The 21,802-nt window shown below is 35.5% G+C and overlaps 1 protein-coding gene across 1 annotated transcript in view; it reads left to right on the top strand.

The window, feature by feature from the left end:
* BMPR2 (bone morphogenetic protein receptor type 2) overlaps window positions 1-21,802 on the top strand; it is a 202,050-nt gene that overhangs the window by 148,717 nt on the left and 31,531 nt on the right. The window contains exons 4-9 of the mRNA XM_047870766.1: window positions 8,375-8,485; window positions 9,500-9,591; window positions 11,448-11,678; window positions 12,418-12,532; window positions 16,828-16,988; window positions 18,231-18,378. Of these exons, the coding sequence (XP_047726722.1) occupies window positions 8,375-8,485; window positions 9,500-9,591; window positions 11,448-11,678; window positions 12,418-12,532; window positions 16,828-16,988; window positions 18,231-18,378 (858 nt within the window). The remainder of the gene's footprint in view (window positions 1-8,374; window positions 8,486-9,499; window positions 9,592-11,447; window positions 11,679-12,417; window positions 12,533-16,827; window positions 16,989-18,230; window positions 18,379-21,802) is intronic.

Below are 21,802 nucleotides of genomic sequence, written 5' to 3'. Positions count from 1 at the left end.
TGTAAAATGCTGTCAATTGCTTGATGCATCCCACCTTAAGAGATTTTTAGATGAGATCAGTGTCAAAATTGATTAAATATGGTGCTTGCCATCTGCACACATGTGAACTTATTATCCTGGTAGATTATCCACTCAACATCAACTCCCCAGTGTTTCTGCCAACAGGCCATTTGAGGAAATCATAGGAGTTCTGTTGTTTGAAAACTCTACATTGGATGGCAAAAATGTTGATATTGCTAAGGTATAGTGTTGGGTAATTGAAGATTCTATGTACTTTCTACTTTTGTGTATAGTAGGAAGTTTTTATAATGAAAAGATTAAGAATAAACAAGAAATATGAACAAGAAAGCAACTGCATTCGGGTGACTGGCTGGTTTGTTTGGTAGAACATGGAGCTCTTGATCTTGGGGTTGTGAATTCAAACCCCATGCTGGGTGTAGAGCTTACTTTAAAAAAGCAAGCAAGCAAGCAAGCACCTGCATTAACATTTTTAGATTGGATATCAGTGGTTGGTAACAAAATTCCAGAGATGATAGTGGAAAGCTCTCTTTTAAGACATGCTGTATTTTTCTTCTCAATTATGTTTTGGGATGCCTGGGTGGCTCAGTTGGTTGAGCATCCAACTTCGGCTCAGGTCATGATTGCATGGTTTGTGGGTTCGAGCCCTGCATTGGGCTTTGTGCTAACAGCTCAGAGCCTGGAGACTGCTTCGGGTTCTGTGTCTCCCTCTCTCTCTGCCCCTCTCCTGCTCGTGCTCTGTCTCTGTTTGTCTCTTAAAAATAAATAAACATTAAAAAGAATTTAAAAAAATTGTTTTTAATGTTTATTTTTGAGAGAGAGGCACACACATACAGAGTGAGAACTGGGGAGAGGCAGAGAGAGAAAAACAGAATCTGAAGCAGGCTCCAGGCTCCAAACTGTCAGCACAGAGCCTGATGTGGGGCTCAAACTCATGAGCTGTGAGATCATGACCTGAGCTGAAATCGGATACTTAACCAACTGAGCCACCCAGGCAACCCCCCCGCCCCAATTATGTTTTTAATGGCACATAAGAAAGAATGTGTGTTGAGTCATTATATTGCCTACCGAAAACTAACGTAATGTTAGAAGTAAATTATATCTAAATTAAAAAAAAAGTGTATGGAAAACAGAATATAGATGTTAGATTCAAAAAGAGACTCAGAAAAATCAGACTCTGTGAAAAGGTATTAGGGATACCTAAGCCAGTTTGTTTTTATTGTCTTTTTAAAGTTCACATAAACTGATTTTTTTTTATAAACTGATTTTGAAAAATCTATGACTCACCTGCCCTTCCTCTCCAGAAAAAGAAAAAAAAAGAAAAAGAAAAATCTATGACTAGATAATCTTAAGGAGTCATTTCAATAAATAAAAAATATATATTCAAGGTTATAAGTCATAGTTTGAGTTATAGTTTAAGCAGCATAATTTTTAGTAGAGTATTCTTTTCTCTAAATAAAAAAAAAGTATGTAAGTACCATATGGTTAACATTTGTAGTGTGTTCAAGATATTGCTCTTCTTCATAGGTTGTGAAATGCTTCTGTTGCTTAAATCAGTGACAAAAACAGTTTTTTTAATGGGAATATTTCTGGAAACCTTACTATTTATATTATTATTACATAATTGTATCCTTTTTCCAGAAATTTTTGTAATGCTAAAATTACTATCTAGTAACAAGAAAAATAGACTAGGAAAATTATTCCTATTTTGTAATAAAAGTTTGATAGAATTAAAATATACATCACTTTAGCAGTATACAGTGTTTTCATAATGTAGTTAAAAATAAGAATATCTAAGGGTACCTGCCTGGATGGCTCAGTTGGTTAAGCATCCAAATTCAGCCTAGGTCATGATTTCACAGTTCATGAGTTCGAGCCATGTGTCCAGCTCTGTGCTGACAGTGTGGAGCATGGAGTCTGCTTGGGATTCTGTGTCTCCCTCTCTCTGCCCCTCCCGCCGCTCTCACTCTGTCTCTCTCTCTCTCTCTCTCTCACTCTAAAAAAAAAATAAATAAACATTTTTTAAAAAGTATAAAAACAAGAATATCTAACCTAGAAGGCCAAATCTTAATGTTCTATCTTTAATAATGTTCACTTGTGTTAAACAGTCTATACTTTTTTAATATACAATGTTATTTTAGAATAGAGAATGTATGCTTTGTTACATTTTAAATTTCAGTTTGTAATGTCACATAAACTAAAGAACATTAAGTTTTAAATTCTTAAAATTTTAAAGTGTCAACATATTTCAGAAATTAAAAATAGACTTTTTAGGGGTGTTTGGGTGACTCACCTAGTTAAGTGAGTGACTTGATTTTCGCTCAGGTCATGATCTCACATTGTGTGATTGAGCCCTGCCTGGGGTTCTGGGCTCTGAACTGAGCATGGAGACTGCTTAGGATATTCTCTCACCCATTCTTTCTCTCTCTCCCTCCCTCTCTGCCCTTCCCCTGCTCTCATGCAGCCTCTCAAAATAAATAAATAAACTTAAAAAATTTTTAAAGACTTTTAAAATAAAACTAGATTTCTCATGACTTCTTATTCCTGATTGAATTTAAAATACACTTTTCGGGGCGCCTGGGTGGCGCAGTCGGTTAAGCGTCCGACTTCAGCCAGGTCACGATCTCGCGGTCCGTGAGTTCGAGCCCCGCGTCAGGCTCTGGGCTGATGGCTCGGAGCCTGGAGCCTGTTTCCGATTCTGTGTCTCCCTCTCTCTCTCTCTGCCCCTCCCCCGTTCATGCTTTGTCTCTCTCTGTCCCAAAAATAAATAAAAAAAAACGTTGAAAAAAAAAAATTTAAAAAAAAAAATACACTTTTCATATAAGTAGTGTACTTCAATTCTTTGGGGAATTACAACATTGGCTGTTCATTTGCAGAGATGGTTTTTCCATAATGTCACATTACTATTATAATTTTCAATATTTTATTATTATTTTCTTATATATATATTATTTCTTATATAGACTTAGAGAATCTTTTTTATTAACTCATGTATTTGAATTACACAAGAAAATTAAAACCCATTTTAAAATGCAGCCTTTCTAATTTGAAAATACCAAAACTTTGTTTCATAATAGACTTGTGAATTTTTTTGATCCAGGTAAAGAACAGCCTCACTATATGAAAAATATAAGTGTATTTTGTCTGTCACATTGGTGGTAAAATTTGGGGCAGGTTTTTTTTTTTTTTTTTTAATGTTAACTGAATGAAATTGGATTTAATTGTGTATAACTGTTTTTTTGTTTGTTTGTTTGTTTGTTTTTAGATAATAAATCCTAGTGATTTCCTAAGCTTCCACCTTAGGAAGCTAGAAAAAGAGCAAATTAAATCCCAAATAAGCAGAATAAAAGATCAGAAACAATTAAATTGAGAACAAAAAGTTCATAGAGAAAAAAATCAACCATACCCAAAACTGGGTTTTTTGAAAAGAACAAAAAGATTGATAAATATCTAACCAAGCTACTAAGAAAAAAAAGAGAAATAAGTTGCTAATAATCAAGAATGAAAGAAAGGTCATCACTGCAAATCACATGAGTATTAGAAGGATAATAAAAGAATATTATGAACAACTCTTTGCCCACAAGGTTGGTAACTAATGCCTTGAACATACACATCTACCAAAATTCAGAGAGAAATATAGGCATTATCTATTAAAGAAACTCAACCAATAATCAATAACCTTCTAAAACAGAAAGCACTCGGCTCAGGTGGTTTCACTGTTGAATTCTAGCAAACATTTAAAGAAGAAATGATACCTAAGTGCCTGGTGGCTCAGTGAGTTCAGCGTTCGGACTCTTGATTTCTGCTCAGGTCCTGATCTCAGTTTGTGAGTTCGAGCCCCACATCGGGCTCTGTGCTAACAGTGTAGAGCCTGCTTGGGATTCTCTCTTCCCCTCTCTCTGCCCCTCCCCTGCTCATGCTTGTGCTCTCTCTCTCTCAAAAATAAATAAATAAAAATTTAAAAAAATAATAAAGAAGAAATGATACCAATTCTCTAAATCACTTTCAGAAAATAGAAGCAGAGGGAACACTTCCTAACTCATTCTGTGAAGCCAGCATTACCCTCATACCAAGACAATGAAAAGACCAGCCATACTAGGATAGAATATTGGCAAAACACGTATCAAAGATTTGTGTCCTAAAATATGCAAAGATTTGTGTCCTAAAATATGTCCTATAACAATAGGAAAACAGGGTGCCTGGGTGGCTTAGTCCTTAAGCATTTGACTTCGTCTCAGGTCATCATCTCAAGGTTTGTGAGTTCGAGTTCCACATCTGATGAGCTCATGCCCTCTTTTGGGTGAGCTTGAGCCCTGCTCTGGGTGAGCACAAGCTCCATTCTGGGTGAATGTGAACCTCGCTTTTCTCTCTCTCTCTCTCTCTCTCTCTCTCTCTCTCTCTTTCTCTGTCTCCCCCTCTCTCCCTCTCTTTCTCTTTCCCTTTCCCTCTCTCTCCTTCTCTCTCTTCTTTTCTCTCTCTCCATCTCCATCTCTCTGTCTCCATCTCCATCTCTCTCTCTCCCTCCCTCCATTTCCCTCTCTCTGCCCTTGGTGGGATTCTCTGTCTCTCCCTCTCTCTCTTTGCCCCTTGCTCACTAGCACTCTCTTTCTCTCTCTGTCTCTGTCTCTGTCTCTCTCTCAAAAATAGTGTCACATCCTTTCCACCTTCATTGTAAAAGACAGTATTACAGGAGAAAAACAAATAGAAGTTTAACATATATACTTCCTGCATACATGAGAGATTCCTAGGAAAATTGAGTAAATCTCTGAAGTAGCCCAAGTAACCAGGGTAAATTACTGTCTCCAGCTAAGCCAAAAGAAAATGGGGAAGGGGGAGTGGGTTAAGGAAAGACCAGTAACGGATTGTTACTAGGAAAAGCACAATAAACAAGTGTATGGTTGTTATGTAGATTTAAGTCCTTGTCATCTCTATTGATAAAAGTTTCAAGAGTTTTAGGGGCGCCTGGGTGGCTCAGTCGGTTAAGCGGCCGACTTCTGCTCAGGTCATGATCTCGCGGTACGTGAGTTCGAGCCCCGCGTCGGGCTCTGTGCTGACAGCTCAGAGCCTGGAGCCTGTTTCATATTCTGTGTCTCCCTCTCTCTGACCCTCCCCCATTCATGCTCTGTCTCTCAATGTCTCAAAAATTAATAAACGTTAAAAAAAAAATTTTTTTTTAAGTTTCAAGAGTTTTAGTCATTTTCGTCTTCCTAGTACCGAGAGGGAGACACCTTACAAATGGAGATTTTCCTTACAAATGTAAATGCCTTTTATAAAAGGGTAACTTCTACTTGGTTTTCAGAGCTGCTTCTGTGTCTGGTGTTCCTTTTTTCTCTTAATTTTATTTTCAGTGTTTATTTATTTTTAAGAGAGAGAGCACAAGCAAGGAAGGGGCAGAGAGAGAGGGAGAGCACAGAGCCCTACACGGGGCTCAATCTCACGAACCGGGAGATCATGACCTGAGCTGAAGTCAGATGCTTAACCGACTGAGCCACCCAGTTGCCTCTGTGTCTGGTGTTTCTTAAAAATAACCAGCTCAAGATAGTCCTTATGCCAAAGAGGCATATTATGAGGTATTATATTCTGCCACCCTCACAGCCACAATAAAACAGAATAGACTGTGTGGCTTAAACAACAGAAATCTATTTTCTCACAGTCCTAGTGGCCAGAAGTCCAAGATTAGGGTGCCAGCCTGGTTGGATTGTGTTAAGAACTCTTGGCTTGTGGATAGCTACCTTCTCACCGTTTCCTCACATGGCAGAGAGAGAAAGCCCTCTGACATCTCTTCTTATAAGGGCACTAGTCCTATCATGAAGGCCCCACTCCCGGGGCTCATCTAAACCTAATCCCAAAGGTCCCATCTCCAAAACCCATCACATTGTGTGTTAAGTCTTCACCATATGAATTTTAAGAGAACACAGTTCAGTCTGTAATACATTTTGTTTATTCATTCATCGGTTTATTAACATTCATGTTGTTTCCACTTTGGGCTATTATGATTAGTGTGCCATGAGCATTCCTGTAGAAGTTTTTGTTTGAACACTTGTTTCCAGTTCTTTTGGGTATATGCCTATGAGGGGAATTGCTAGGTCTTATGGTAATTCTATGTCTAACTTTTTGAAGAACTTCCAGAATGTTTTCTACTGCAGCTACACTATTTACATTCCCACCAGCAATGTACAAGAGTTCTAATTTCTCCATATTCTTGCCAACACTTTTTATTTTCTGTTTTTTTTTTAATTATGGCCATCCTAGTATATGAGAAGTGATATCTGATTGTAAAATGAGTTTTTATATGTAGCTTTCTCCCTATAATTTATTCTATAGAAGAAGGTACAATTATCATTATGTTAAATGATAAGTATGTAAATATACTGCAGATTAAAAAAATTTTTTAATGTTTATTTATTTTTGGGAGAGAGACAGAGTGTGAGCAGGGGAGATGCAGAAAGAGAAGGGGAGACACAGAATCCAAAGCAGGCTCCAGGCTCTGAGCTTTTAGCACAGAGCCCAACGCGGGGCTCAAACCCAGGAACCACGAGATCATGACCTGAGCCGAAGTCAAGGCTTAACTGACTGAGCCACCCAGGCGCCCCAAATATACTGCAGATTAAATGATTGTTACATATATTGATGAGTGCTGAGAAATACATAGAATTTTTGAATCATTATATTGTGTACACCTCAAACTAATATTAACACTATATGTTATACTTGAATAAACAAATAAATAAAAATTAAAAATAATAAAGTGACTCTGGGTTTACGTACAAGCCTGGAGTTTGACTTGCTAAATGAGTAAGTATTATAGTGCACCAGAAGATTCTTCTATAGAGATATTGTTTTGACATTGTAATATTCAGTTGTGTTTAATTTGACACAAATACATTCCTTTAGAACAGGAATGCACATTGGAGGAACTCTGACTTTTTCAGAGGCTTCTAGTTTGATACAACACATAATTATAATATCCAAAGTGAGAAAGATTTAAAATAACATATGCTTGAATTTGAATGTAAAGAATTATTATTATTTTTTAATGTTTATTTATTTTTGAGAGACAGAAACAGAGCATGAGCAGGGCAGGGGCAGAGAGAGGCGGGGGGAGACACAGAATCTGAAGCAGGTTTCAGTCTCTGAGCTGTCAGCACAGAGCCCGACACAGGGCTGGAACTCATGACCCATGAGATCATGACCCAAGCCAAAGTCAGATGCCCAACCGACTGAGCCACCCAGGCGCCCCTTGAATGTAAAGAATTATTAAATAATGATGCTATCAGTCATCAAGCCTACCCTCTGGTCATTATTACCAAACAGTGAATACCTTCAATTAAAAAAAAATATATGAACAGCTATTTCATAGGGTAACTCATTCCATTTTAGACAGCTCTGCCATAAATTCTTGTGCATACTGAGTTAAAAACTGCTGTCCTTGAACACACACTGATTGGATCTTATGTTCTCGCTAGTTGTTAAGTCCTTTTTTCCACATAAAGACAATTATTATATCTTCTCTAGTGTTTTTCTTGTTCCACACCAGACACTTCAGTTCTTTCTACCCATCACAATTTAGAGTTCTTCACTATTCTCTTCTGAATGTGCTCCGGTTTGTGGAAATCCATCCTAAAGTGTGTTTCATCTGGTCCACAGAATGGAACTAACACATAGTATAGTTTACATGCTTGTAATGGCCCTGTAGTTTAGATATGTGTGTTCCCTATCTGCAGGTGAATAACCTTTGGCTCAGACAGGTGAAGAAATTTTCCCAAGGTCATGCAATAAGTGGAAGAACTGAGTTTTAAGTCCACTTCAGATTTTATTGCCTGTAAAGCCATGTTCTTTTCATTAATAATCATAATATCAATATTGATAAACTACCATTTATTGCATAAATAATATATACTCAACATGGTACTAAGTACTTAGACTCCCATCTAAGCCTCACAGAAGACTTTTGAGGTAGAGAGTACTGACTTTATAAATGAGAAAATTAAAGATCAGAAAAGGCAAATGATTTGCCAAATTCCACTAAGAGTGGCATAGTCAGGATTTAGAACCAAATGTGATTCCAAAGACTGTTCTCTTAATATTGTATTATTCTGCCTATGCTGTTCCATGATGTAGTTGATATTCATTAATTAGCACAGCCAACAGGTGTTTCAGTGTTGTAAATCTATAAGATCATTTGTATGATTAAAAACACATAATTTGTGACCATCACAAATTTATTATTTTTCTTTAATTTCCTTTGATGCAAAAACATTGCTGATTGACTATATATTGATATAGCCTTTCTGTCAGTTCTTAACAAAATGATAAAATAAGAAATAACTGTGTTTTAAAATTTGTCTTCTTTTAGGTCCACCTCATTCATTTAACCGAGATGAGACAATAATCATTGCTTTGGCATCAGTCTCTGTATTAGCTGTTTTGATAGTTGCCTTATGCTTTGGATACAGGATGCTGACAGGTAAAAGTATCTCCTTTTGTTCTTTTGTATCAAATATACCATTTAGTCAGAATCAGTTTTTTTCCTTTTTAAAGTTTCTATGCTAAAAAAAACTCTGTGCTACAGTAGGTCCCATCCTCTCTTCGCAAACTTTTTTTCTTAGTTTTTATGAAAAGTTACAAGCATATACAAAATATCTATCACCCAACTTCAATGATTATTACATCTATATATCATCCATAGCCCCACTCACCACACCCTTCATGGTACTGGGTATTTTGAAGTAAATTGCATATGTCATTTATCTGTAAAAACTTTAGTATTATCTCTGAAATATAAGGACTTAAAATATATGTAACCACAATACTATTTTCACACCAATAAATAAATAAATCAGTAAATCTTCAGTATCATCAACTGTCCAGTCAGTTCTTTTTTTTTTTAAATATTTATTTTAATGTTTATTTATTTTTGAGAAAGAGAGAGAGACAGAGAACAAGGAGGGGAGGGGCAGAGAGAGAAGGAGACACAGAATCTGAAGCAGACTCCAGGCTCTGAGCTGTCAACACAGAGCCTGACGTGGGGCTTGAACTCACAAGCTGTGAGATCATGACCTGAGCTGAATGAAATTGACGCCCAACTGACTGAGCCACTCAAGCACCCCAGTTGTCCAGTCAGTGCTAATAAATTTTAGGTTTAATGAGCTTTTTAGAAAATCAGTACCCATTCATTCATTTGAATCACTTTTTTTAAGTTATTAAAACCTTCTTTAATGTTTTCTGCAATATTTCTTCAAATTTTAAATTAGGTCTGTTACTGGAACTATCTCCCAAAATTCAGCTTTAATGTTATTATTCATCATTCATCTTCACTTATAGATAATTCTTAGTTTAGGAAATAATTTTATTCTTGGTGACATTGGGCATAAATCTTGCTGCCTGCCTTCTGTAGTTCTTCTTTTTTAGCAATTATAAGAAAAAGTGTAATAAAGATTTTAAGAGAACCGTACATTACTTCTTTTTCCTATTGTTATAGGAGACCGTAAACAAGGTCTTCACAGTATGAACATGATGGAGGCAGCAGCATCAGAACCCTCTCTTGACCTAGATAATCTGAAACTGTTGGAGGTAAGATTGCTTTTAGAACATATGGACTGTTCTTTCTGCTCTCATAGTATATCTGAGACAGATATATATACAGATATACTTCATTCACTCACTGCATCATTCATCCATTTATTCCTTGAGCATTTATTAACTATCAGTTTGGTACCAAGGCCTATTTAAGGCACTGCGAATATAGGTAAAAACTACAGAGAGCCGCCTTGAGACTTGTATTCTAGTGGGAAAGAGTCTACAAAGAGGTGAAACAAATAAATGTATATTATTTCTAGTAGTAGTAAGTGCTATAGAGAAAAATAAAACAGATAAAAAGAAAAAGATGGAAAGCGATTTAGTAAAGAAAGTATATTTAGAAAGGAGACGGAAAGTGTATTTAGAAAGGAGATGATCTTTGAGTATAGACTGCAATAGTGTACAGGAATAAAGACATGTGAAATTCTGAGAAGAATGTGCCATTCAAGCAACCCATGGTATATGCCAAATAAATATTCCTTGTCTGTGCATATATTGCATATTTTTATAGGTACATACAACTGTTATATGGTAATATCTCAGAACCTATGTTATAGTCTTACCATGATGAATGTTTTTATGATTATTATTAGAATAAATAAACTATGATCCCCATACTAGAGACTGTTAAATAATAGATATGGTAGATTTAGTTATATAAAACATTTTAGGAACCTTCTGTTTGGGAGAAAAATACAATAAACAAAGTTAAAATATTCAAAAAAGCATTTCAACACATAAAGTAGAATTGTTAAAGAGCTAGTATAAATCAATATAGAAGCAACAATCCATAAAAAATGGACCAAAAAGATGAAGTGTCAATTCATAAAAGATTTAAAGGTAGCTTTTGAATGCATAATAAGATGTTCAATTTACTAAATTGGAAAAAAAAATACTAGTTAAAACCACAGGATTTTATTCTGGACTGAGTAAAATACTCCCAAACATTGCTGATTTAACTATATATTGATACAGCCTTTCTAAAAGGCAGTCTGTTTATTAAGTAATTAACCTAGAAATAGTTAAATATGACAAAAATATTAAATAAATGATGGTAAATCCTTAACCTGTTTCAGTAAAGTAAAATCCCCAGAAGCCAAAAATGAAGAGAATGGGTTGCATTTTGCTGATTTTATTTTTTTATTGTGTCCTGTATATTGTGAATGTTATATTGAGGAGACCTTGTGTTCTGGTAGGTTTTTCTAAAGTGTGTTTATTTCCATTATTTGTTTTAGTAGGCAGTTAACTTGGTTGGACGTACTGTGAACTCCTTGTCTCTTAGATGGAAGCTCAAATCTCACTGCAATTGTTTTATCTTTAGCTGGAATTGGTCTCAAGTATTCATTTCATTTCCCCCTCTCTCACTCTTCTTTGTGGGATTCTCCTCTCCCTTTCCAGCATTTTTGGTTGCCCTAAATTCTGTCCTCTGGCTCCTAGGGCCAGGAAGACTATAGATTTTCTATCGCAGTTCTAACTGCACTGTGCAGTGTTCGTGTCAGCCTGCTTTCAGGCTAAAAGCTATAAAAATGAGTAGTTCACCCTATGGCATTCCTTTCTTTTAAGTGTTGACTCCCCTCAGAATCTACTTCCTTTTGTTCATTCTCTAGCACTTTTAGATTTCTTTTTAAAATTTTGTTCAGAGTTCATAGTTGTTATCTATGGGAGGGCTGGGTCTGATAGGAGTTTCCTAAGCCATACGAGATGTAGAATTTATTAGTTTCTTGACAGTGGAGTAATTTAAACTATAAGCAATAGAGAACTGTGGTATACATTTGGATTTACACTTTTCTAGAAAATTGTTCAGTTGTGATATGAATTAATACCTTGCTTTCTTCAAAACAAATTTACAGCTGATTGGCCGGGGTCGATATGGAGCAGTATATAAAGGTTCCTTAGATGAACGTCCAGTTGCTGTAAAAGTGTTTTCCTTTGCAAACCGTCAGAATTTTATCAATGAGAAGAACATTTACAGAGTGCCTTTAATGGAACATGACAACATTGCTCGCTTTATAGTTGGAGATGAGAGAGTTACTGCAGATGGACGCATGGAATATTTGCTTGTGATGGAGTATTATCCCAATGTAAGTTCTTTATAAAAATTAAACTGACATTTATATTAGCTGTCAATCAGAATTTTAGGAGGACTACTGTTATGTAGAACATTGGTGGTTTGCAAACTGGTTAATAATGGTTTGCTGTGAGATAAGGATCTCACATCAGAATGTGAATCAACCAAGTCACTAGCTAACTTTTTAGTTCATCTGTCTGTCTGTCTGTCTGTCTCTCCCTCTCAGCAAAACTTTCTTGATGAAGGAAACAGTGTTTTGACTGACGTTCATTCTTGTGCAAGCTCCTTATCCCTGACTGGTAAATACTTTGTGGATGAGCACCTTGAATAGCACTGACACATACATATTTATGAAAGCTTTCTGTTTCATACTTGCAAAACATAACAATTTAATTTGTATTTGTACTGGTAAGAGATACAGTATAAAGAAAGAATGTAAAAGACTATGTTTTCTATCTTAATTTCAGAAACAAAAGAAACATTTAATATGAAATACTCACTTATACTTTTTAACATTGGAGAAAAAAATTAATAATTTTAAATTATCCTTTCCATCATCTTCTCCCCTCTCAACTCACAGAAAAATGTCTTACTGTTTTGAGATTTTGAAATGTCATAGTTCATTAAATCTCCATGGAATCCTAACCTACTTAAATACTTTGTCAGGCTACTGCTAATTTACCTCCTTATGTACAAGTAAATTAATTCCACTTTTTTTTTTTTTGTATTTGTGTATTTCTTCTTTTATATAGGGATCTCTCTGCAAGTATTTGAGTCTCCATACAAGTGATTGGGTCAGTTCTTGCCGTCTGGCTCATTCTGTGACTAGAGGTCTGGCTTATCTTCATACAGAATTGCCACGAGGAGGTAAGACAATGAGTAGAAGATGAATGACACTCATGTGGGGCAAAATTCACAAAGGGAAATTGTATTCATATCTTCAAACTAAGAGTATATTTTATATAATAGCAGATTTATTATTAGCCAGTTGTTTGAAGTATCTGGCTTGAGGAAATATATTTGAAATATAACAGGAAGAATAAGAAAAAGAACTTCGAGACCCTAGAGAGGTCATGGATCCTATTGAGATTTTGATTAAAGCTCTGAACACCTCTGTAAAGATACATGTATGGCAAACTTTTAAAAATGTTCTTTTGATTCTAGGGGTTCTCAGACCCGTTAAAGTCCATCAATGAACTTGGGTTGAGAAGCTCTTAGCTAGGCTGTAGTACATTTCCTTGCATTTATTTGCTTATTTAAATGAAATACAGTGCATTACCAATTCTTTAGTTTTAACATCATATGGATTTTTATTCTATATTTGACTGGTCTTTAGTATAAAACCTACACATATCTTTTTATAACTTAGTGTTTCTCTTAGCTAGGATTAGGTTTGGTCAAATCTGTCAGGGGGAAAAAATCACAGGCTTCAATAAGAATAAATTTTTTTTCTTTCTTATGTAAGAATTTAGAGAGAGTCTAAAATTGGTTTGGTGTAGCCTAAGCCTCCAGTAATAGTTCTCCTCCATTATTCTTTTTTTTTTTCCATTATTCTTTACATATGGCTTACATTTTCAAGGTCACCTCATTGTCCATCATGCTATATTCTAATCAGTAAGGGAAAGGAAGGGAAGGTAGAAGGAATTGCCCCCTTCTGCCTCCAGAAGCTCTACTCTCATACGTATATTTTATTTTATAGAACTTAGTTCACACTTAACTACCACACTTAAATACAGTTGTTGGTGTTATTATTGTTGTTGTTTTTAAGCTGGCTGTGTTGGCTGTGTTGCTATATCAAATAATATTGGATTCTGTTACTGAGTAGAAGGAGGATAATGCATGCTGGGGAGTTGATCTTCGCCAGTGTTTCAGAACTGTGGTTTGTGTTCTTTGTCATAACTACAGTTTTCTTCAGCATCTGTGCACATTTTTGGTAGTTGTTCAAGACATCTTTTTAATACATTTACTTTCTCACTTTGTTTCAAAACATACATCACAGGCACATCTAAATTAGCTTTGTTGCAAAAATCAGTCTTAGTGCTTTCTCAAGCTCTCATCCCTTATGGATTTTCTTGTCATACTACAGCCCAGAATATTGTTTTTTCAGTTTCTTTGACCCCTGTAGATAAGAGAATCTTTAATATATCAGTTTCTTAGATCTTTGTTCTATTGTATAATAGTGTGGGTCATCTTTTCTAGCTGCTGCTTCATATATAAAAAATTTCTCCTGAATAATTTATCACTTCATTTATCTTGACATCTTGCTTTTCCTGAGTACAGAATTGACCAATGTTATCGCCTATGTCAGCAGTTTGATGCACTTATTCTGGTGCTTTAGGACACTAACCATTTGGACTATGCTTCCTTACTCTTAAGTATTACTATAATTCACTTAAAAAGCTGGCTTAGCGCAGAACTTAAAATACCATCCTCATCACCCTTTTCAAGACTTGCATGACTTAGCAAGGTTTCAAAAAAATGAAAAGAATGATTGCCATCAAATAAGAGTTTTATTTAGATGTAGATGTTACTTTCAAATATTAGCTAATATCACTTAAACTAGTTAACCCCCCCTTTTTTTTTAGTTAACATTTTTTTTTTAAACTGAGTATATACATAGTATTGCAAAAAATAAATAAATACAATAGCTATTTTGGGGGTTTTGTGGGGTTTTTTTTTAGTATAGTAGCTATTTGAATTTATGCTTTTACCTAATATTTTAAAGGTATTGGAAATATACAGTATTATTTCAAAATATTTAAAGTGTTATTTCACTTTTTGTCAGAGAACACTATTTTTCATAGTATCTTCATTTTTTTAAATTTCTTTTTCAACGTTTATTTATTTTTGAGAGACAGAGAGAGAGAGAGAGAGAGAGAGAGAGAGAGAGAGAGAGAACACGAGCAGAGGAAGGGCAGAGAGAGAGAAGGAGACACAGAATCCAAAGCAGGCTCCAGTCTCTGAGCTTTCAGCACAGAACCCGACACAGGGCTCAAACTCACAAACTGTGAGATCATGACCTGGGCTGAAGTCGGACACTTAACTGACTGAGCCACCCAGGCACACTCCCTACCCCACCCCCTACCCCCAGTATCTTCAAATGTAACTTTGCTGTTTGGCATAGAAATTTTATGGTAAGAAATAATACTATTATTATTTTATTTAGCTGTTTTTAGCTTCAGAATAAGGAGGAATTGAGCCTGCTTATTTATTTGTAACTGTCCTCCTTATGAATTTTTCCTGATAATGTCAGTGAAACTTATTACCATACTCCCTCCTCCCCCCGAATCTAACAAAGAAAGAACATATTATAGATCACTCAAATCTAACAGAAAATTACTATTAACTATGTACATCCTTCTAAGTCCTTTGCTGTGTGTATGTATGTGTCCACAGAGACTATTTTTTGTTCAGGTTTTATTTTTTAACACAATTAAAATAATAGTATGCCCTGCTTTTCTTTGAAATATTTGCCTAGTACAGTGCTACTGTCCAGGGCAAAATTATTGTATGTTCTCCTTTCTCTGCACTCCCTACCCCCAAATGAAAAGGATTAAAAGGAATACCGAGGAGAACTTTAAGGGGAAAAGTCTCTCAATAGGCAGTCTATAGTTCTACCCTTTACATTGGTAATGAAACCTATCTTGTTTCCTTTCTTCTCTTCCTTTCCCTTGTTTTCTTCTTTACCCCCTTCCTTCTTTGCTCCCCACCCCTCTTCTTTCATTATTTCATGTCTTTTTTTTTTTCTTATATAGTAGCAGAAGGTACTACCCTATTTTCTTCTCTGGCTGTATCATTGACTCATTGCCCATTCTCCCCATTATTTTTGCCTAATTTCCTTAAGTGTGAGATCTTTAAGTATTGATTTGGTATTAATATACAAAAATTTTCCAAATATAGAAACATTTTTATATCTCTATAAGTTTCTTATATAAATATCACCTTGAGATTATACTATACGTACTAGTATTGTGGTTTTATCCAGAATAAGAAATGCAGCTCTTTTAGGGGCTGAGTGAGCCATGTTAGTACAAGCTTTGGAAGGCTAGACCAGGAGGTGAGAGGGGAGAAAATGAACAAGAAATCAACTCTTTTTTAACTACTATTTTTGTCTTCCAATTGTGACAGGAATCATTATCTTCTGTTTTTAGTTTCATTGTTGGTGAAATTATAGTCTGATATTCATTAATGAGAGTAATGAATGTAAATACTGAGCCTATTTGGGCCTAAATATAAATACTCAATAAAGTTATCATTGACTTTGTTCTGATTGCTCTGTTTCTTTGTATATCTAGAGACTTATTTTAAATTTCAGAAATTGTATAACAATTTTTTTCAACACAGGAGCTATAGTTTTGCTTAATATAATATTTATATAAGGTTTCCTTAAAGAGAGGAAAGAAATATGTTTTTGGTAAGGCAGCTTAGGTTAGATACATTCTTTCAGTCAGCAAACATTTATTGTGTGCCAAGCCTTTTGAATTCAGGTAAAACATGTTCTCTTTCTACCTTCATGGAGCATATAGTCTAGTGATAAGTAATGTGAGTATAATAGTGCTCTGCTTCTCTGTAAAATCAGAAAACAGGTTTTCATATCTTGTGAGATACCAGCTCCTCTACTTATTCTCCAGGTCCATTGTAAAACTTTTTCTAGTTTGATTTCAATAACTGAGGTGGGCTTAGAAACAGGGCTAACCCTGAGGGCAGAACTGGGATGTTCTGTCATAGGTTTGATCAGTGAAGCCACAGGAGAATAGTATAACATACAATATACAGATTTTGGAGGCATCTTGGCAAGTTGACTTTTTTTAGTTATTTATACTAAATATTTCTTTCTCTGTTGCCTCCTTTTGCTACCCTTAGAAAAAGGGGAAAAAAACAAGTATGTTTTAAAATTAGAAGCAATAGCATGTTGGCTATTAGTTGCAGCTAAATATTTAAAGCTTAATTACACATGCAACAGTAGTTTATGTTGTAAAATATAGTGAAAATAGTGATGATTATGAGTTGAAACTGCTTTCTTGTGTCCCTTTCTGTTATTAGAAAATTAAGTGGCAGAAAAATAATACAATCATCTATATTTTTGTAGTCCCTATTACCTGCATGTTTATGTCCAACAATGCTATTTAAGCATTAATAAATATTTGAAATTATCTAAACAGATCATTATAAACCTGCGATTTCCCATCGAGATTTAAACAGCAGAAATGTCCTGGTGAAAAATGATGGAACCTGTGTTATTAGTGACTTTGGATTGTCCATGAGGCTAACTGGAAATAGACTGGTACGCCCAGGGGAAGAAGATAATGCAGCCATAAGTGAGGTGAGTGTATACAAAAGGTATCATTGTGATGTACTTCGAGAAGATAATGAAGCATTAAAAAAATCTATCCAGGACAGTTACCCTTATATGCTACCAATTACAGCATATTAGGAATTACAAAATTAAGACCTACAGAAGACCTTGCATGAAGTTTATCACTTCTTTATGGAAATCACTGCTTGTTCCAACTCATTTTTTTAAATGTTTATCTATCTATCTATCTATCTATCTATCTACCTACCTACCTACCTACTTATGTATTTATTTTGATAGAGAGAAAGCACAGGGGAGGGAGAGAGAGAATCCCAAGCAGGCTTCGTGCCATCTGCGCAGAGCCCTATGCATGGCTTAGTCTCATGAACTGTGAGGTCATGACCTGAGCCAAAATCAAGAGTTGGATGCGTAACAGACTGAGCCACCTAGGTGCCCCCCACAACTCATTTTTGAGAGGCATTGGGAGGAGGATTGTAGGAACTGTATTTTCTTTTTTAAGAACTGATTTTTGAAGCAGGAGTAAAATTTCGAAGTTTAAGACAGGACAGGACAGTCACCTTCTGATAATCACTGTTGAAATGTGGACCACATCCTTCCTGACCTTTTTCTCTGCATCCCCATACACGTCTCTCTCTCCATGTGTATGTATTTTTTTAATTAAAAAAAAATTTTTTTTAATATTAAATTATGGGGGTGCCTGGGTGGCTTAGTGGTTGAGCATCCGACTTCAGCTCAGGTCATGATCCCATGGTTTGTGGGTTTGGCTCTCGCATCGGGCTCTGTGCTGACAGCTCACGGCCTGGAGCCTGCTTCGGATTCTGTGTCTCCTTCTCTCTTTGCCCTCCCTTGCTCATACTTTGTCTGTGTCTCTCAAAAATAAATAAACATTAAAAAATATATATATTAAATAACGTACATACTATTGTACTTTTTATATTATACTATTGTATTGCACTTTTCTCATTGTGTCTTGCAAATGTTTCTTCATTGACATACATAGGATAGTTTAGCTTATTCTTTCTGATTGATGAATAGTATTCAATAGAAAAGATTTACCACAGTTTATTCAAGAAGGGTGTTTTGTAGGTAAAAAATTAGGTATAGAAATTTTCAGTGGTATACATAAGGTCAAATAATGTGTCATTGACATATAGTTGACATGAAATTTATGTCTAACTTCTGGTCTGATGTATGCATGTCAGAATATGCTACATTATGTTTCTGAAAAATGTCACTCTAATTTATCAGGTTGGCACAATCAGATATATGGCACCAGAAGTTCTAGAAGGAGCTGTGAACTTGAGGGACTGTGAATCAGCTTTGAAACAAGTAGACATGTATGCACTTGGACTCATTTATTGGGAGATATTTATGAGATGTACAGACCTCTTCCCAGGTAAGAGAATTGCTGTCAAAAATTGATACATGTTTTGAGTGAAGCAGTTATATCCTCTTTTTCGACTTTTAAATTGAGTCAACTTTTGTTTTTACTTTCACTTAAACCTTTAGTTTATTGCCATCTAGTGTTCAGAAACATTATTAGCAGAAGGATGTCAATTAGAAATAACTTTGTAAACAGATCCCAACTTTGCATCTGAGTGCAGGTGTTTGTTTGTTTTTATATTGATTTTTGAGAGAGATGGAGAGACAGAGTGTGAGCTGGGGAGAGAAAGAGAGAAAGAGGGAGACACAGAATCCAAAACAGGCTCCAGGCTCTGAGCTGTCAACACAGAGCCTGATGCGGGGCTTGAACTCACAAACTTGGGAGATCATGTCCTGAGCCAAAGTCGGATGTTTAACCAACTGAGCCACCCAAGCACCCCTGAATGCAATTTAGTTAATTGTTCATAATAGCTTATCTATGTTTAGTTAGATTGCTTTAGCAGTCATTGTTGTCCTTATGCACCCTCTGAACATTTGATAAGCTATACTTAAAATATTCCCTGAATTGACCCAAGAAGTTAGAAACAATGAATTTACCATTGGAACACTTTTTTCTTTCTTTCTTCCTTTATTTTTTTCATTCTTCCTTCTTGACTTCCTGATTCCTGCTTTCCTTCCTTCCTTTCAATGAAAGAACACCCATTTAATATGAATGCTTATTTAAGGCTTATTTGAATTAACCAAATGAGCTTATAGTTTTTCTCTTTTTGTTAGGATTACATTACTCTCATTATTGTCCTATAAAAACTTTAACTACCAATATGTGTGCATTGTATTCTGCTAGGTGGTGTACAAAATGACTTAATATATATGGCTTCTATCTTACAGGAATAATACCATTAAAAGTATAGAAAAAGGAAAAATGGTCAATTGAACCAGCACTGGACAAACTATATAATGGAACTATTTAATAATAACAAAGATTAGTAGTGGGGTTGAGGTGGTTTTTTTTTTTGGTTTTTTTTTGTTTTGTTTTTTTTTTTTTTTGCTTTAAAAACTAAACATTTAGCAGTAGTTTATAATTCTAAAAATAAAATAAATTAATAATTACTTAGATTAACTACAGGTTGGGCAGTTATTATTTAGAAGTATATTTTCTAGTTAATTGGAAGTACAGAGTACTCAGTTGAGATGTTTTTCTAGGCATAGCAGAATTGCAGTAGTATCACAGCATTATTAGAACTTTGAAACTTTTTATTTATATTACTGGAATTTAGACCACAGATATTTTTATATATCCTAATTCAGAATTTTTGTTTTTTTAGAAACATGACTGACTAAAATTCTTAAACCAGCATTAGTACATTACCATCAGCAATATTTTTTCAACAATTACTGCATTCAAAGAATAACTATTGCTTTTGCCCTGATAAATAATATCAGGTGTATGAAAATGGAAAGGCAATTAAATCTTATTTGCAGAAGATTAATTTAGCAGATATGTAGTTTGAATTGAAATAGAACTAGAGGTGGTTTAAAAAGGAAAAAGACAGGTGCCTGGTTGACTCAATCAGTAGAGTATGCATCTCTTGATCTCTGGGTCAGGGTCACAACTTCAGCCCCACACCGGGAGTGGAAATTACTTAAAACAACAAGAACAATAGTTTAAAAGAAAAAATATAGGTAAGGCATGCCTAGGTGGCTCAGTTGGTTAAGTGTCTGACTGTTAATTCCAGCTTAGGTCATCGTCTCATGGTTCATGGGATCAAGCTCTGTGTCAGGCTCTATGCTGACAGCTCGGAGCCTGCTTGGGATTCTCTCTCTGCCTCTCTTTCTGCCCCTCCCCCATTCGTGTGCATGCACATGCTCTCTCTCTCTCAAAATCAATAAATAAGCATCTTTTAAAAACATGTAAAAGAATAAGGTGTTACTATTTTAATGGATGCATGGTTTCAGTTTGGGAAGATGGAAAAGTTCTAGAGATGGGTAGTAGTGATTGTTGCACATTATTAACATACTTACTGCCATAGAACTTACTATACACTTAAAAATTGTTAAAATGGTAAATTTTGTGTTATGTATATTTGACCACAATGAAAATAAAAATAAAGGAAAAAAATGAGAGTTGCATTAAGAGATCTTATAATCTTGGATATGGAAATGGAGAGAAGAAATGTGTGGTTCTGCTTAGCTATTGTAAGAAAATCTAAGGAACTGAGAAATATTAGGAGATCTAAGAAATAATGAGGGTGGCAGCCAGGAACTTAGGAAAAAATATTGGTTTATATTGGAAACATGAGTTTCTCCAATTATGAAGACTTTCAGATGGGGTATTGATGGACAGCTGAAGAAAGTTTTTAAAAATAATTTTTAAGGGGCCCCAGGGTATCTCAGTCGGTTAAGCATCCGACTTCAACTCAGGTCATGATCTGAAAGTTCATGAGTTCAAGCCCTGCCTTGGGCTCTGTGCTGACAGCTCAGAGCCTGGAGCCTGCTTTGGATTCTGTGTCTCCCTCTCTCTCTGCCTCTCACCTGCTAGTTTCTCTCTCTCTCTCTCTCTCTCTCTCTCTCTCTCTCTCTCTCTTTCTCTCTCTCTCTCTCTCTTTCTCAAAAATAAATAAAACATTCTAAAAAGTTTAAAAAATAAAGAATTTTTTAAATAAAAAGGATGTTGAGAGAACTAAAAGTGAAACGATTTAGAAATTGTTTATGTAAAGATGGTAAATGGGAACTTATGAGTAGATGCACTCTGCTAAGAGAACAAATGAAGAGTGCAAAAAATTATTGTGTAAAGACTGAATATTGGGGGACCTCCCTGTACCAGTAGGTTAGTTTAGAAGACTGTTGGTCAGAAAAATAGTGAGAAAACTAAGAAATTGTTGTAGGGAGTATGGCCGGAGTCGCAAAAGATGAGTCTGCAAACAAAGTGCAGTTAAGTGAATGTCCTCATACTGGAGTCCCAACTCCAGGATGAAGCTTCTTTTTATTAGGATAATTGCTAAAGACTATGTGCATAAAGTCAGCTAAGCAAGAGTGTTAATCAGTCTAATGGTTTAGCTTTTCAAGGTTACATTTCGAGTTAATTGGTTTCTGTAACACTAGGAAGGGTCAGTTGTGAAGGAGGATCGGCCCTGGACAATGTTAATGGCTCTAGGGGTTCCTTACTGCCACAGCCATGTTCAGCTGTGTAAACATGTCCTAAGGCCTTGCACCTTCTCCAGCCCTTCCCTTTTGGAGTCTTTTGCTTTGATGCTTCTCTCCTGCATCTCCCACAAGAAATCATAGTATCTTGGAAGTCAGTGTTAGAAAATGTTAAGAACCAAGATTGATAGCAGTAGATGTAATATAAGGTGAAAAGGAAATAGAACTGAAGAATGATCTTTGAATTTAAATAACAAGAGGTCAGGGGCGCCTGGGTGGCGCAGTCGGTTAAGCGT

The sequence above is a fragment of the Prionailurus viverrinus genome, chromosome C1, assembly GCF_022837055.1.
Source record: "Prionailurus viverrinus isolate Anna chromosome C1, UM_Priviv_1.0, whole genome shotgun sequence".
NCBI lineage: Eukaryota > Metazoa > Chordata > Mammalia > Carnivora > Felidae > Prionailurus > Prionailurus viverrinus.
Note: the sequence above shows the minus strand (reverse complement) of the source record. Positions and strands in the feature narration are given on the sequence as shown.